The sequence below is a fragment of the Leptodactylus fuscus genome, chromosome 3 (assembly GCF_031893055.1).
Source record: "Leptodactylus fuscus isolate aLepFus1 chromosome 3, aLepFus1.hap2, whole genome shotgun sequence".
NCBI classification, from domain to species: Eukaryota; Metazoa; Chordata; class Amphibia; order Anura; family Leptodactylidae; genus Leptodactylus; species Leptodactylus fuscus.
Window position 1 is genome coordinate 69,661,405 of NC_134267.1, and position 18,352 is coordinate 69,679,756.

An 18,352-nucleotide genomic window follows, 5' to 3' on the forward strand; every position below is an offset into this window, starting at 1 on the left:
ACAAATGGTCCGATCGCTGGCAGTCAGCTATTATTTACTGGAGAAAAGTACATTGCATAATTAGAAAGCATAATTCAGTGTAACAGAACATTGAAAGGTTTCGATTAATAGTAACATGTGCAGCTTCAGAACAGCACGAACCAAAAGGTTCCTTTTCTTCTTTGGAGTCGGAGCAATGGTGTTTAATAGCATCAGAGGGTTAACAAACTGAATAGTTCTCACACATGCCGCAACGTCGCTGTTGCTACTGCGTTTCAGCTTGGATTGTGCTCGCAATGCACTTGGTTAAAATAAATAAATTATCTGGAAAGAGAACACTGACAGTAATGGGCACCTCCAGCAGAAAGCTCCCTATTATTCACTGTTTTGTTAAATTGCAGAGCTGTCGACGGCTAAGATACAGCTGCTGTTCAATCCAACAAACCGAAATTTCATCTACAGTTTTAGATGCAGGACAATGACATCTCTCCGAAAACCTGTAATTCTCATGACACTCTAGTTATTACAACATATACAATAACTACTACTGGAGAACATCATAAAAGTGTTAACCATGCCTAATAGACAGTCTCTGCAACCTAGCAGACAGTCTCTTTTATTAGATCAACAGACATAAGACTGGCCGACCGTAGCTATTATTAGATGTACCTGCGTGTGTCCGTGGTCTACAAGCTATCGAGCGGTTACATAACTACAACTCCCAACATATTATGGAAGTCACACTGGTGTGGGCTTTACATCCAAAGTACGATGTGGATCACCAAACAATAGCATGTATCCAACCAGCTGTGCCAAATACTCAAGGGGCATTTCCATCCCACCGACTATATATACCTGCAGTCATTCCTCGCTCTTGATGGGCTGATTCCTAAGGCTCCGCTGACTGCCGTTACCTGAATGATTGCTATGGCAACTCCTCCACTTTTCTGTTGGCCTGATTTTAATAAATATCTGCAGTTGCTAAAAACTTATCTGATGTCTCGCCGGGAACTGGAAATATTAAAGCATCAACAACAACTTTATAGACATATCCAACAAAGTAGCCATTGTCTAATCATTAAATAGCCATATACCATGCAAATCTTACGTGGCCTACCGCCATACTTAGGATAAAGCCCATGTAAATGGGCCGCAGCAGCAGAGCATTGCATTTTTTCCCGCAGCACTTTTCACTGGGATTTCCAAAACCGAAACAACATTTTTTTCGGTGCCATTTCTGCCACAGTCAAACCACAGTATTTACTCCACATGGGGCCCCGGCCTTAAGCTGGCATTTTATGTTGCGGTTTTATAGCAGTAGTGCACCATGTAGCCAGTAGCTATCTATATGGCAGACATTAGACTGACACCCAACAAGACAATTTTCTTAAAACTCTTTGTCCCATAAAGCTGTCATAAGTGCAATATTACTATCCAATAGATTTGCAGTGCCTTTATACTCATAGACCCAAGTTACCTAAAAATTAGACAATAGAAATGAAAACAGTCTATTAACCTAATTGGTGGCAACAATTTATGCCAAAATAACAATATCACATTTCAAGTAAAGCCGCTTAGCAAACCGTCATGCCACTTTGTCAAGCTATAAAAATGGAAAAATGATCTAAAAGTAAAACTCTTGCACTAGAATTGTACTATTGTGCAGATTTTATGTCACCTTCTAAGAGAAAACACATTAGTAAATGTAAGCCGTAGCGTTATTTTAGAATCTGATTTTTATTGCACTTCGGCAAAAAGTTATTTTAATATTAGGCAAAACAACTCCCCCCCCCCCCCCTCCTTCCCATATGCACTAGACTGAGCTCTTAAAAATGGGTTCCCATTAGACACTGCAATTATATGAGAGACAGATGGGAATGCTATTGTTCTCAAATGATTTCTGATAAGAGACGCATGGTTACACCCGATTTTGATAAAGTGCTCTTTACCCCAAGAGTAATAAGAATGTTCTCTAATTTCAATAAAACCCCAAATTGATTGATTTCTCCATAAGTTATTAAAGTGATACAAGTATTTTACCTTCTATGAGCCCCGATATTGCTAATGTAGCAGCCCAGCTAGTCTTCTAAAATCATACGCTTCCCTGATATCCCTAATAGGCGGTGAAAACTACCATTCCCCATGCCCAGATGGTAGGCACAGGTACTGAGATGTAAGCTGAAGGCAGAGCGCCACAGCGGGTCCCTTTATACCCAAGAGGTTCAACTTACCCGTCCTCTCACGCGTCGCTATAGAATGGGGGCGTGCTGACCAGCCCCACCCCCAAACCATGATTGGACTGCGAGCGCGAGGCACAGTTGTTATAATTACGAGGACGCCTCTTTCCCCGATTTAACCTGATATCCCTCAAACGTATCTAAAAAACCGCACCATGTGAACACTCACCATGAATGAACAACCTCCAATTGGGTATAGCCTTAAAATGCAATTCCTTCTAGATAACACAGAGGAATACAGCATACATAGTACTGTGCAAAGGTTTTAGGTAGATGTTAAAAAATGCTGCAAAATAAGGGTGTGGGGTCATATCATCACTTCCAGGACTCCTCCTCCATACGGCGGCCCCATCAAATATTGATTAGCTTTAGATTTCTTTTTTTGTTAATTCACTTTACATTTTGTTAATAGACAAAAATAAAATATTGAAAAAATAATTCTATTTTTGAAAGAATTAAAAAACACTTTCCACACTTACCTAAGAAAAGTGTGTACATTATTGTATATAATCTAGGTCCTGATCTCCACAGAGTCACTTCTTAACACCCGCTTTTTGGGGGATAAAAGCTGTGCAGCAGTGAAAAACTCTATTTTGTAACTTAAGTTCACAGTACCCTTTATGCATCATCTTCATAGTACTATGAAGGATATCAAGCTGTGGAAATGTAATTTGTTTTTATACATGACCATAACTGCGTGAAGCTGCCAGACTCTTGGTGGGAAGAGTACTGTACTTCTAATTTGTTCATCTTATTTTTAGCATGCTTTGGAACGTACCCTAAGACTAGATTTGACTAAAGGCATAAACATGGCAAAAAATTGAGGTAATTGGTAGAAATGAGACCCTAAGGCCCAATATTACTTCTCACTTAGAATAACAGTGCCCTTACCTTATAGGTCTGATCGATCCTTGGTCTGCACTGCACCTGATCCAAAGCATCGTCTGTGCTACTCCTCTTCAGAGTACCAATGGTGACATCTGGTACATTGCTTAAATCTAAAATATCAAAGAAATTATTGTCACTTGGCACCTAGAATGGTATTCTAACATGTTACACAATTTGAGAGGTTTTCTTGGACATAATTATTGATGACCCATTACCACATTCAATCCACAGATTGTATAGGCTGCGATAGAGAATACCGCATCTCAATACACTGCGTAGTGGCCTTAAATGGTACTGCACCACTCCTCCGATTTAACGTCATGGGAGCATAAATACAGCACTACTCACAGACACTGATCCAATGACTGGTCTATTGTGCCTGTATCAGGTAGTCGTGGTGGTGGCAGGATTCAACCTCCCTATCAATACTGATGTCCTGATAAACCCCCTTCATAGGAACATCCATTTTCTGCTAAATTAACCACCTCTGGGATTAGCCATGTAAAAAGAATTGGTAATTTTACAACTACAAATTTTCAATGTTATGCAACCACTAGGGGTCAGGACATTTCTTTATTTTATTTTAAATTTGACTTTTATTGAAAAGGAAAATTTTACAGCATATAAAGCAATAATGCATAAACCCAACAGAGAACCGTACAATAGAAAGCTAGACATAAGGATAATGCTCCATTTAGCAGTCCAGGTGTGGAGACATCTGTGTAAAAAAAAAGGAAATATAACAGTGCATATGAAGGCCAGAAAGTCAAACATACATGAGCCTCCCAGACATCAGACACTTAAGTCAGGACAGAGAGAACAAACGAGGTCAGGAGCAAGGGGAGAGAAGGAAAAGAAAAAAAACACAGAAAGGAGTGGAAGCAAGGAAGACAAGAAAACAAAACACATAATCAAAAACAGTATACCCGGATACATTGCTGGTGCACAGAGAGTGCAGCAAATACAAGATAAACAAGTCACAAAATAGAGAAATATCAGCCACCAGGTCCTTCTATAAAAGAAAAAAAAAAAACATACGGAGCCACCCGATATCATAAAACAGTTAAGGTGTCACAATGGGGCCAACCTGAGACTGCAGTGAAGAAGGTGTGTCAGGATACAGAGTCGCCGCGGTCTCCTTGCTGCACGGCGTCTCCCTGGGAGACGTGTTAGGAGTTCTATTGGGTGTGCTTAGGTCATTAAGGGTTAATCTTTTCCTTTCTCTCAGTCTCCATGCCATTAGCCATCAGGTGTGTTTTCTGCTGCTATTTAAACCCCACCCAGGCATGGATCCTTGCCAGCCATTCACTTTGTGTTTCCTGGTCCCCCTGCTCAGTCTGATTCCCTGTCTGTTTGTATTCCATATGTTTCTTGGTTTTTAGACCTGGCTTGTATTTTTGACTATCCCTTGTCTTTTGATTCGGTACCTTTATTACCGTATTTTTCGGACTATAAGACGCACCCAGGTTTTAGAGGAGAAAAATAGGGAAAAAAAATTTTCAGGCAAAAAATGGTAAAATATTTAATATATGGGAGTTGTAGTTTTGGAACAGCTGCAAGGCCACATTGACAGGTGACCCTGCAGCTGTACGGGGATGTATAGGGCGTTTTTTTTGTGGGGCCAGGTGTAGACCGGGCATTTTCAGACACAGGGATACCTAATGTATATGTTTCACAGTAATGTTATACTTTTATATGTATTCTAGGGAAAGGAGGTGAACTTTTATTTATTTTATTTTTTATTATATTTTTAAGTGTTTTTTTTTTTTTTTTTTTTTTTTTTTTTACTATTTTAATATCCCCCGCCTAGGGGGCTTGAACCTGCAATCATTTGATTGCAAGTCCCATAGACGGCAATACAAGTGTATTGCCGTCTATGGGAGATTCTATACATTACTATCGCGGAGGGTCATAGACCAGCCGCGATAGTAATATATATCTATGACAGGCCTGGGAGCCTTCATTAGGCTCCCAGCTGTCATCGGAACAGGCCGGCTCCTGCGGCCTCGCCGTGCAGGAGCCGGCCTGCATCACTAAAGGTATGAGGCCGGGGGGGGGGCTAACTGACTGCCGGGACCTGCGGAGGAGGAGCGGGTTTGCAGCATGGCCGTGCTACTGCCACCGCTGGTTTTCTTCAGCGGCAGTAGCGCGGCAATCCGCAGGCCCCGGCAGCTAAGACAGTCCCCGGCATCTGCTGTAATAGACCGGCGGATGCCGGGGTGTGTCTTAGCTGCCGGGGCCTGCAGTATTGTCACACTCCTGCCGCTGAAGAAAACCAGCGGTGGCAGTAGCGCGGCAATCTGCAGGCCCCGGCAGCTAAGACACTCCCCGGCATCCGCCGGTCTATTACAGCAGATGCCGGGGACTGTCTTAGCTGCCGGGGCCTGCGGATTGCCGCGCTACTGCCGCTGAAGAAAACCAGCGGTGGCAGTAGCGCGGCCATGCTGCAAACCCACATTCAGACTATAAGACGCACCCTCATTTTCCTCCGAAATTTTTGGGAAAAAAAGTGCGTCTTATAGTCCGAAAAATACGGTATATCTCCTGGCTTGACCTCTTGCTCGTCTGACCTCGCCTTCTCTTCTGTGTCTTGCTGGGACTTGTGGTCCTCCCTGGTTCCATGCTGTTTAGTCTTTTGTTTTGCATTGCAGTTACACTGTGCTTTCTGTTTAGGTGTGACCCCGTGACTCCAGTCCCTAGCACTTTCAGGGTCTCCTCTTCCCTTATCCTAGTCGCCGGGATAGAAGTGTAAGGAGTCGTGGTAGGCGCACTTCAATTAGGAAGTGCATTGGTCTGCCTCATCTCAGATACTACAGCATAGTCATAGCTGCAGGGCCTACGACCCCTTTTGTCATTAGTTGCACAGTGTTGCTTTCCCAGCTGTGTCACTTTGCACTGCCTGACCCTGACTCCAATCCTTACAAGGTGCTTTTCTAGTTTCCATATAAGAGAGTCAAAGGGCCCATTTGGAGCGAAAGCTGGTATAGGTAGGATTCCGGTTAGCCAGCATACGCTCCAAAGTAAATGCTAGATCAACATGGGGAATTAGCTCAGCTACAGTTAGACAAAGAGCGGATTTCCACTGATGAGCGATCATGGACCAAGCCGCCAGCACTATCTGCCCCAATACCACCTGCGTTCTTGAGGGGAAAAGACCAGTGTCCAAGAAACAAAGAGCAAGGCCAGGGGAGGGGCGTATAACCAGACCAGCTATGGTGGACATAAGTTGAAATACTGTTGTCCAAAAGGCTAGAATTGGAGGGCACTCCCACCATGAATGTATGAAAGAGCCTATGTGACCGCATCCCCGCCAGCAAAGTTTCGAACAGGAGAGGTCCATATGCGCCAGTTGACTAGGAGTCCTATACCAGCGTAACATTACTTTTAAAGCCGTCTCCCAATGTGCTGCACCCCTAGACACACGTTTGACAAACCCATTCGCGTTATGCCAGTCCATCAAAGAAATGGGTCTGGCAAGATCTGATTCCCAACGAAGCAGATGAAGAGGCTTGACCTGCTAAGTGGGAACAGAGAGAAAGAGTAAAACGTGGACGTCCCACCTTTAGCAGGCGAGGATCGATTCCATAATCTCAAAGCTAGTCTAGGGAAGATCAGCCTCGAGGGATCATAGGTTTGAAAAGGTGACGCAATTGTAAATATTTAAAGAAGTCAGTTTTGGGGAGGTGGAACTCATTCTGTAACAGAGAATGATTTAAGTCCCTCCTCAGAATACAGATGGGCAATTTTATAGAGGCCTCTAGAGACCCAACCACGAAGTCTCAACTGAGGGAGGAAAGTGGTCACATACAATAAAGGCAATTTCGACAAGGGAGCCAGATCTTCTCTGGAGGTGTACGACAGGAAATAGCACCAGGCGCTCATGGAGGCCTTAATACTTAGCAAAGGGGGATGTGCATTGACGGGGCCCAGGTCTCTAGGGCGGAAGATGCTCATAAGCGGGACGTCCATCAGACTCTCCTCAACTTCAGCCTAACGCCACTTAGAAGTCTCATCGCAACCGGCCTTAAGTTGTTCGAGGATAGACGCCATGTAATATTTCTTAACATCTGGGACACCCGCTCCCCCATTAGTCCAAGGCCTAGTCATCACTTTAAAGCGAACTCTGGATCTCTTACCTTCCCATATAAAATTAGAAAGAATAGACTGAAATTTAGGGAAGTATGAATCAGTGAGGGCAATGGCTACTGTGCGAAACGTATACAAAATGAGGGGTAATGCCATCATTTTAACGATGGCTATTCTGCTAGCCCAGGACAGCATTGGTTGGGAAAAGGAAGTTAGGAGGGAGGAAACCCTAGTCAGAAGAGGGACATAGTTTGCAGCAAACTGATCAGAGCTGGGCGCCGTCAGGGAGATTCCAAGGTAAGTAATACGGGAGTCTTTCCATTGATAGGGAAATCTAGTGCTAAGGTCATGTTTCAGCGAAGGTGGGATCACAATGGGTAAAATCTGGGACTTGGAAGAATTAACTCTATAATAAGAGACCCTGCCAAACCTTGCAAGGGCATCAGTAGCAGCACTTAAGGAAGAACTAGGAGAGGTCAGAGCCAGTATAACGTCGTCAGCGTATAGGCCAATTTTGTGCTGCTGGCGACCCACAGTAATACCTCCAATATTCTCGGCTACCGGAATGGAATCCGCCAGGGGTTCCATCACTAAGGCAAAAATAATGGGAGACAAAGGGAAACCCTGACGGGTTCCATTCGATATCCGAAACGCAACGGACAGAAAGCCTGAGGAAAGCACATGAGCCGATGGGTGGGAGTAAAGAGCCAGTATAGCAGACTTAAAGACAGGGCCCATTCCAAATTTATCTAAGAGACTGTCAAGGTAACTCCAATGGACCCTGTCGAAAGTCTTCTCGGCATCTAGGGTCAAAAGCAAAGAAGGTGTACCATCTTTTTTTGGCTTTCTGTATTAGGTCTATAAACCTCCGTGTGCCATCCGGGGCCTTCCTGCCAAACACAAAACCCACCTGATCAGGTTTGATCAGCTGGGGAAGAAGGTGGAGGAGACGTTCAGCAAGAATTTTAGCATATAATTTAACATCAATGTTCAAAAGTGAAATAGGTCTAAAGTTAGCTGGAACGATGAGAGACTTGCCCGGTTTTGGGAGGGTCACTATGGTAGCGGACAACATCTCCTCAGGGAAGCATTGTTCCTCCGCCGCCTTTCTAAACACTGCTAGAAGATGAGGGGACAAAATGTCTATAAACTTTTTGTAATAAATCCCCGAAAAGCCATCAGGTCCAGGGGACTTTAATAGCTTTAACGAAGATATAGCCTTTTTAACCTCTAGTAGGGTAATAGGGGAGGCCAGGGATACAGATTGTGCAGAAGAAAGGCGGGGAAGGGATACGGAGTCCAGGAACTCATCTATTTCATCTTTAGTAGGCTGATACGTCTGACGATCTTCCCCGAGATTGTACAGGGACTTATAATACAAGTGGAACTGGTCCGCGATGAGGCGGGGGTCAATAATTTTGTTACCCTGATCATCCACAAGGTAGGCAATACGGGATTTGGGATGGGACTGTTTAATTTTTTTGGCTAAAAAAGCACTAGCCCTACTATTGTGGAAATAAGCTTGACATTGAAAACGTTTGAAAGCCAGATCTTGTTGGCAGGCCAGGAGCCCCTGCAGGCGAAGTTGACATTGCCTAACCTCCTCGGAGACAGAAGGGGTGGGGTTGAGTTTATTAATTGCGGAGAGAGAGGATAAGGAATGAAGTACCGCATCTATATCCCTAGACCATTCTTTCTTCGCTGTCGCACAAGCTTGGATGAGGATCCCTCGCATATAAGCTTTATGAGTGTTCCAAAGTACATGAGGGTCTGACATGGTAGGGGCATTAAGGGAGAAATATTCCACTAGGGCCTCTCGGAGACGCTCACTATAGGTAGGGTGATCCAATATATATTCAAGCGCCATTGGGTGGGCAGGGCAGTAGAGAATTTGTCATGTAAGGAAAGGGACACCGGAGCGTGATCAGTCCTGGTAATCAAGCCAATATTGGTCGATTCCACCTGCATCAGGCCTATTTTATCAGTGAGAAAGAAATCAATGCGGGAGTAGGGTCAGGACATTCCTGTATGAAAAGATTTCTTGTCTATGTCGATGGCTACAAGTAGCTTTATTTTAGCAATAAACCACATTCACAATATTTTGCAACATTGTCCTAAATATTACTAAATGGATATGAAATGTTCAGAAAGCAAGGTAAATATAATGTAAAATATAATACACTGCTCAAAAAAAATAAATGGAGCACTTAAGCAAAACAATGTAACTCCATGCAACACTAACTGACAATCAATTTTACCTGATGGAAATTATTGGTAATTATCGAGACACACTCAATAAAGGAAGGTTCTGCAGGTGGGGACCACAGACCATATCTCAGTACCAATGCTTTCTGGCTGATGTTTTGGTCACTTTTGAATGTTGGTTGTGCTTTCACACTCGTGGTAGCATAAGACGGACTCTACAACCCACATAAGTGCCTCAGTTAGTGCAGCTCATCCAGGATGGCACATCAATGCGAGCTGCGGCAAGAAGGTTTGCTGTGTCTGTCAGCGTAGTGTACAGAGGCTGGAGGCACTACTAGGAGACAGGCCAGTACACCAGGAGATGTGGAGGGGGCCGTAGGAGGGCAACAACCCAGCAGCAGGACCGCTACCTCCACCTTTGTGCAAGGAGGAACAGGAGGAGCACTGCCAGAGCCCTGCAAAATTACCTCCAGCAGGCCACAAATGTGCAAGTCTCTGCAAAAACAGTTAGAAACCGACTCCTTGAGGATAGTATGAGAGCCCGACGTCCACAGATGGGGGTTGTGCTCACATCCAAACACCGTGCAGGATGCTTGGCATTTGCCACCGAACACCAGGATTGGCAACTTCCCCACTGGCACCCTGTGCTCTTCACGGATGAAAGCAGGTTCACACTGAGCACGTGACAGAGTCTGGAGACGCCGTGGAGAGCGATCTGCTGCCTGCAACATCCTTCAGCATGAAAGGTTTAGCAGTGGGTCAGTAATGGTGTGGGGTGGCATTTCTTTGGAGGGCCGCACAGCCCTCTATGTGCTTGCCAGAGGTAGCCTGACTGCCATTAGGTACCGAGATGAGATCCTCAGACTCCTTGTGAGACCATATGCTGGTGCAGTTGGCCCTGGGTTCCTCCTAATGCAGGACAATGCCAGACCTCATGTGGCTGGAGTGTGTCAGCAGTTCCTGCAAGATGAAGGCATTGAAGCTATGGACTGGCTTGTCCATTCCTCAGACCTGCAACCTCATCAGGAGCATGCCCAGGCATTGTATGGAGGTCATACAGTTGGATCAGCCTGTAGTGTGTTTTTCCACTTTAATTTTGGGGGTGACTCCAAATCCAGGCCTCCATTGGTTAATAAATTTGATTTCAATTGATGATTTTTGTGTGATTTTATTATCGCATTCAACTTTGTACAGAACAAAGTATTGAATGAGAATATTTCTTTCATTCAGATCTAGGATGTGTTATCTGAGTGTTCCCTTTATTTTTTGAGCAGTGTATAATGAATGTATTAATATATAATACAATGGCTCCACTTATATTATACTCCACTTATATTAATCCCTTAAAATGGAGAAAGCCCTCTAGTAACTTTATATTGTTACTTTGTGTATATTGTGACACAAGGGATTCGCCATTGCCAAGCCTGTTTACATGTTCCTTGCATAACCTGGTTGCTCTAGTGTTGACGTTGCTCTAGGTGACTGCAGAGATGAAGCAAACACCATAGGAGTGCAATTATTATCTGCACAAAATTTCCACTGCGCTGTACCCAAGTCCATAACCACATCAGGTGGCTTGTAGCCTGCGCACATATACAATCCATTCTCCCCTGATGTTCTAATCATTCTAAAAAGTATCCTGTGTGTTATGATCATTTGATACAATACAGAGGCTGAGTCATAAGCAGCAACAAAAAGTAGAATGAGTAGGAATATGTCACTATCACCCACCAGGCAAGGCATTCATCCACAAGAGTAGGAAAATGCAAAAAACCTCTGTAATTGTTCGGTCATTTAACTCATTCCAGGGCTATAATTACTATGGAGTCAGATCTGCTCACTCCAATTTAGAATATCAGGAATAAAGAAAAGTGGATTACCATGAGAACAATCTAAGACTGAAAATGTCCCTTTATTGTTCGCTCAACCAGACCAAAATGTTCTAGTGTATGGATCTGCACACAAATAATGAGTCTCTTATAGGTAAAGACTATATCACACTGTGCCTAAAAACATTTCTGTACTAGGCAGGGTACTAAATTGTAGAGTCTGAATACCCCTTTAGAATAAGGCCCAACGTAGTGAGCCGCCACGAAAAAGCACTGTGGGAAAAACTGCAGTGGAATCGCATCATGGTTTTTCCTGCAGCGTTTTTCACAGAAACAGGCCTTTCTGCTTCAATTGTACCTATATGGACACAGCCAGCGTTTATGTAGGTATAATTGGCATTGTGAGTTCCAAAACCTTCCAAACTTGTATTATTTCCAGAAATATCACTGGTTGAAGACAGTCTGTATTAGGATTTGTATATATTTATATACAGTGAAGGACATAATTATTTGATCCCTTGCTGATTTTGTAAGTTTCTATCATTTTAAGGATAGATTAATTTTAACAGTGAGAGAATATCAAAAATAAAATCCAGAAAATCACAATGTAAATTTTATAAATTTATTTGCATTTTGTATAGAGAAATAAGTATTTGATCCCTCTGGCAAACAAGGCTTAATACTTGGTGGCAAAACCCTTTTTGGCGCGCACAGCAGTCAGATGTTTTTGTAGTTGATGATGAGGTTTGCGCACATGTCAGGAGGAATTTTGGTCCACTTCTCTTTGCAAATCATCTCTAAATCATTAAGATTGTCAGGCTGTTGCTTGGCAAATTGGATCTACAGCTCCCTCTATACGTTTTCTATGGGATTAAGGTATGAAGACTGGCTAGGCCCCTCCATGACCTTAATGTACTTCTTTTTGAGCCACTCATTTGTTGCCTTGGCTGTATATTTTGGGTCATTGTCCTGTTGGAAGACCCAGCCATGACCCATTTTCAAGGTCCTGGCGGAGGGAAAGGGGTTGTCACTCAGGATTTTATGGTACATGGCTCCATCCATTCTCCCATGTACCGTAGTGATGTAGTGAAGTAGTCATGTGCCCTTAGCAGAGAAATACCCCCAAAATATAATGTTTCAACCTCCATGCTTGACAGCGGGGATGGTGTTCTTTGGGTCACAGGCTGCATTTCTTTTCCTCCAAACACGCCAAGTTAAGTTAATGTCAAAGAGCTCAATTTTTGTCTCATCTGACCACAGCACCTTCTCCCAATCACTCTCAGAATCATCCAGGTGTTCATTGTCAAGCTTCAGACTGGCCTGCACATGTGCCTTCTTGAGCTGCAGGATTGTAATCCATTACGTTATAATGTGTTAACAATGGATTTCTTGGTAACTGTGGTTCCAGCTGCCTTGAGATCACTGTGAGAACAAGTTCCCCTCATGTAGTTTTAGACTGACCTCTCAAATTCCTCATGATCAAGGATAGCCCACGAGGTGAGATTTTGCATGGAGCCCCAGATCGATGTTGATTGACAGTCATTTTGTATTTCTTCCATTTTCTTACTATTGCACCAGTCTCCTTCTCACCCAGCGTCTTACTTGTGGTTTTTTAGCCCATTCCAGCCTTGTGCAGGTCTATGATCTTATCCTTGACATCCTTAGAATGCTCTTTGGTTTTGCCCATGTTGTAGAGGTTAGAGTTTGACTGATTAATTGAGTCTGTGACCAGGAGTCATTTATACAGGTGACAATATAAGACAGCTGTCTTTAATACAGATAATGAGTTGATTAGGAGCATCTAACTGGTCTGTAGCTGCCAGGACTCTTAATGGTTGGTAGGGGATCAAATACTTATTTCTCTATGCAAAATGCAAATAAATTTATAAAATGTAAACAATGTGATTTTGTGGATTTTATTTTTTCACTGTTCACTGTTAAAATGAACCTACCCTTAAAATTATAGACTGTTCATGTCTTGTCAGTGGGCAAACCTACAAAATCAGCAAGTGATCAAATAATTATTTCCTTCACTGTATGTATGTATGTGTATTTATACAGCATAAAAGAATATTAATGTATCTGTAAATTGGAATCACACAATCTAATGTCACGATACAACTCTTCCCAGTAAGGTTAAGTTCACAAAGTGCATGTTCGCTAAAAAAATGTATGCATTATAATCGGAAAACTGCATCTGTTTTTTTTTTTTTTTTTTTTTACAAAAAGGCATTCAGGTTTGTACGTGCTTTTTTTTAATATGGATGCGGTTTCTGATCTACCAGTCCATAAAACTCTCTCCCCACTCATAGTAGAATGTCTGTGTGATGGAGGCAGGTGACAGGCATGAAGAGTATATATTCATCTGCTTGTTCCTGCAGCTGGTTCAAGTCACTGCTGTGAACATCTGGATGTGTGAAGCAGCATCTGGACTAGTAAGGAGGTGATTGTAACATGGACCGTGTTGTTATACAATCTTATACAATTCTGGAAAATGGTAGGAAATTACGTGGCTTCAATTACAAAAATCAAAAAAAGTCTTAGATAACCTGTTTAATGGTCAAACAGAAAGAGACTTGTGCAGTACACAGGTTTTATCACTTCTACAATATCCCACATAAGCAACAAACATAAGAATGATTTATATACTGCATATGAGCTGCCATTAGACTACAATTCTGCCTTGTGACTGACAATACTGGTGAGAAGGGTTAAGAACCACACTTAGAACATTTCTTCTCTGAGCAAGAACAAACATATTTTTAATTAAAGGCTTCGTAAAAAACAAATGTTTTGCTAAGACGGCAGCGCTTGTTTTGTTCCGACATCATCCATCCCACACCACCCACCACCTAATGATGCAACAGTAAATACGTTCCAGATATCCTCTTATTCACACGTTACAAAGGACAAAAACTCACAAAAAAACTAAGCGTGTGAGAGTTTACGATGCAGCATTAATACTGTGCTATAAAAATTATCTCATTATTTCTACCGGTAGTGGCATGATTTGTAAGTGTCATATTCTATCAGAGGATATAACAATTGTATACATGTTTTGGATCTTAATAACCTGCCACCGTCTGCTGATACTACAGATTGATGTCCACTTTTTAATATTGCTCATAATAGATGCATCGAGGACTTAATTACAAGCAATGATTCATCTAATCTGCTCCTAAGATTTAGTTGTTTACAAGGAATGGAAGAAACTGCTGCAGAGAGAAAATGGAAGAAGCTTAATTTTCTTTAGATCTTTCATGACAGAATCATTGGAAATACTTAGGATCACAGCACGTTTACTACAGTGCAACACGAGAGCCTCGCTGCTTTTTGAAGAACAACCTCAAATGCCAGGGGCATAAATTGATGGGGTGTAGAGGGTGCAGTCGCACCGTGGCACAGGAGCCTTAGGGGGCCCATAAGCACTGGCATCAGTATTGAGATTGCAGCTTCCATCTGGCCCATAAACCAAGGAGACCAACAGATTACCTTAACCACACCAAGGTTGATTAAACTTCTTAGCTCCTGTAACCATCACTATCAAGAATTCACTGTAGGGATCAGGTAGGGGGCCCAGGACAAAAGATTGCACCGGGGCCTACAACACTTTAGTTACGCCACTGCCGAGTTTACACTCCGCTCATTCTGAATGTAAACTTGTTCAGAGTGAGCGGCGTAAAACAGATCCCACTGACTTCAATGGGTGCTGGCATATGCGTGCTACCCATTGAATTCAATGGGAGACTTTTTTTTACCTATTGCTTTCAATGTGATATGCGCGTATGCCAGCACCCATTCAAGTCAATGGGACCTGTTTTGTACGCCGCTCACTCTGAACGAGTTATACGTTCAGGATGACCGTACAGAAACTCTATGTGAAGGCTCCCTTAACCTGACAAACAGACATGGTAGAAAAAGTAAATCACGCAATAAACTATAAAGCACTCAGGTATAAGGGGATAGAGGACAAGTATTGTTCATTGCATAATCTCATTAACAAGAGAATAACCAGTCATTGTGGTTTTCTGTTATGTTATGGACATCGTGACCCTTAAATGTAGTAAAATCATTGTTTGTTTTGCACAAAATATAATATATATTAAATATAATACTGAGTTATAAACCATGCGGCATACATGTAAAAATAAGGAGTATTGAACAGACTGGGCTAGCATCAGGCTGTTTCGATTAAACAGAAAATGAAGGGGTAACCAACACATCTAGAACTTTTTCATCTCCTGCTCATGACAGGCATTTCTGATGAAAAATATCTGTCTTGCATATTAATCAGAACATTTCTGGCTGTACCTACTTTGGGCAGACGGAAGATTGATTTTAGAACTGCATTTAGATGGCTAAAAGAAATTGATCTGTTTACCAAGCTGAAACTTTGATTGGAGAGATCATTATAGATGCATCCTCATCCTCAGAAAAGGCTTCCGTAATAAAGTAAAATTAATCTTCTCATTAAAGGAAGATAAAGTAAAGGTCCTGAGCCGATAGATGACGTAGTCAAGTGAATGTGATGTCCCCGTGCACAGCCTCAAGACAAAATTGGTACTGCAACTTGGCCCCAATAACAAGTGCTTTTTCTGCACTCCTATTAGCAGCTGCTGGTATGTAAAGGGGTTGTCTTGCAATGGACATGTACTACCGATCTACAGAATAGGCATTACATGTCTGCTCACTGAGGGCTCCATCTGCTCCCATGATCACCAGAACAGGGGCCCTGAGCCTTCCCTTTCTTCTCACTGCATGACTGCGTCAAAAAGAAATATCAATGGAGTGGTGGGCATGCACGCACACAGCTGCGCCATTCAATCTCTATTGTGCCTAAGGATACAGTTAAGTGATATCAGTGATATGGCATAGATGGATGATAATGTGGTGCACAATTGGCACAAGGGTCTTTCTTGTATCAAAGGTGTATCACAACCCCTGTTCAACACTATGCCAAAGTGGGCAGATCGAGGCTGTGTGAGTGGCCGCAGGGATGCTTCAGCCTGACATGTTCATTAACACGCTAGTTTCTTGGCCTGACTTATAATGGAAATCTACGCTAGTTCCTAACTAGTGCAAATTTCCATTATGGCACAAGGATATGTGGCTGATTTTTGAAATGACTGGAGCTTCTTCAATACTGGTTCTCTGCACCTGTTAGGGCCTGGTGTATGAATGGAACATCAGGGAGCATGCTTCACCCGCAGACATGCTGTTCATGTAATGGAGGAAGTTCAATGATGTCACCCTTATAATCCAGACAGTTATTAGCTGGCTTATGTCCCCTGTGGGAAAAGTCCTTTAGGCTGGGGTGAAACAGATAGTACTTACAGCAGGTTAGCCGTAGGGAACTCACATACTATGTATCAAGTGTAGTAAAGGAGCAACACTCGGGCCAAAAATTCTCCTGTGTCAAAGTGATCTGTCCTGGGAAAGCTGTGCTCACAGAAATGCACTGGAACATATACCTTATTGAAGTGTTTTTAAGCACAAGACGCATTGTTTTAGCTACAATGAATTATTGTTCAAGCCATGGATCGTCCCAGTGCACTTCTGTAAGGAATGCCACACAGCACCCAGCTTTCTCAGGATTGAGACCAAAGAAAGTTTGGGCCTTTTACTACACTTGTTGCTGTAATTGAAGGGGCATTATCTGATGAACAGAGTGGGTCGGCAAACCTTCATTTACTGAGGGTGAATCATTTACCTTGTTTTTGTAACACCAGACAATGTGTCTCATACAGTCCTATGAAAAAGTTTGGGCACCCCTATTAATCTTAATCATTTTTTGTTCTAAATATTTTGGTGTTTGCAGCAGCCATTTCAGTTTGATATATCTAATAACTAATGGACACACTAATATTTCAGGATTGAAATGAGGTTTATTGTACTAACAGAAAATGCGCAATATGCATTAAACCAAAATTTGACCGGTGCAAAAGTATGGGCACCTCAACAGAAAAGTGCCAGTAATATTTAGTAGATCCTCCTTTTGCCTCTAGTCGCTTCCTGCAGCTTTTAATCAGTTCCTGGATCCTGGATGAAGGGATTTTGGACCATTTCTTTCTACAAAACAATTCAAGTTCAGTTAAGTTTGATGGTCGCCGAACATGGACAGCCCGCTCTCAAATGATCTGAAAACAAAGATTGTTCAACATAGTTGTTCAGGGGAAGGATACAAAACGTTGTCTCAGAGATTTAACCTGTCAGTTTCCACTGTGAGGAACATAGTAAGGAAATGGAAGACCACATGGACAGTTCTTGTTAAGCCCAGAAGTGGCAGGCCAAGAAAAATATCAGAAAGGCAGAGAAGAAGAATGGTGAGAACAGTCAAGGACAATCCACAGACTACCTCCAAAGAGCTGCAGCATCATCTTGCTGCAGATGGTGTCACTGTGCATCAGTCAGCAATACAGCGCACTTTGCACAAGGAGAAGCTGTCAGGGAGAGTGATGAGAAAGAAGCCGTTTCTGCACGTACGCCACAAATAGAGTTGCCTGAGGTATGCAAAAGCACATTTGGACAAGGCAGCTTCATTTTGGAAACAAAGATTGAGTTGTTTGTTTATAAAAAAAAGGCGTTATGCATGGCGTCCAAAAAGAAACAGCATTCTAAGAAAAACACTTGCTACCCACTGTAAAATTTGGTGGAGGTTCCATCATGCTTTGGGGCTGTGTGGCCAATGCCGGCACCGGGAATCTTGTTAAAGTTGAGGGTCGCATGGATTCCACTCAGTATCAGCAGATTCTTGAGAATAATGTTCAAGAATCAGTGACGAAGTTGAAGTTATGCTGGGGATGGATATTTCAGCAAGACAATGATCCAAAACACCGCTCTAAATCAACTCAGGCATTCATGCAGAGGAACAATTACAATGTCCTGGAATGGCCATCCCAGTCCCCAGACCTGAATATCATTGAACATCTGTGGGATGATTTGAAGCGGGCTGTCCATGCTCAGCGACCATCAAACTGAACTGAACTTGAATTGTTTGTCCAAAATAACTTCATCCAGGATCCAGGAACTGATTAAAAGCTACAGGAAGCGACTAGAGGCTGTTATCTTTGCAAAAGGAGGATCTACTAAATATTAATGTCACTTTTCTGTTGAGGTGCCCATACTTTT

The 18,352-nt window shown here is 42.6% G+C and overlaps 1 protein-coding gene across 1 annotated transcript in view; it reads right to left on the reverse strand.

Moving 5' to 3' along the window:
* TIAM2 (TIAM Rac1 associated GEF 2) overlaps nt 1–18,352 on the reverse strand; it is a 190,383-nt gene that overhangs the window by 29,409 nt on the left and 142,622 nt on the right. Inside the window, exon 16 of the mRNA XM_075267751.1 lies at nt 3,108–3,214. Coding sequence (XP_075123852.1) covers nt 3,108–3,214 — 107 coding nt within the window. The remainder of the gene's footprint in view (nt 1–3,107; nt 3,215–18,352) is intronic.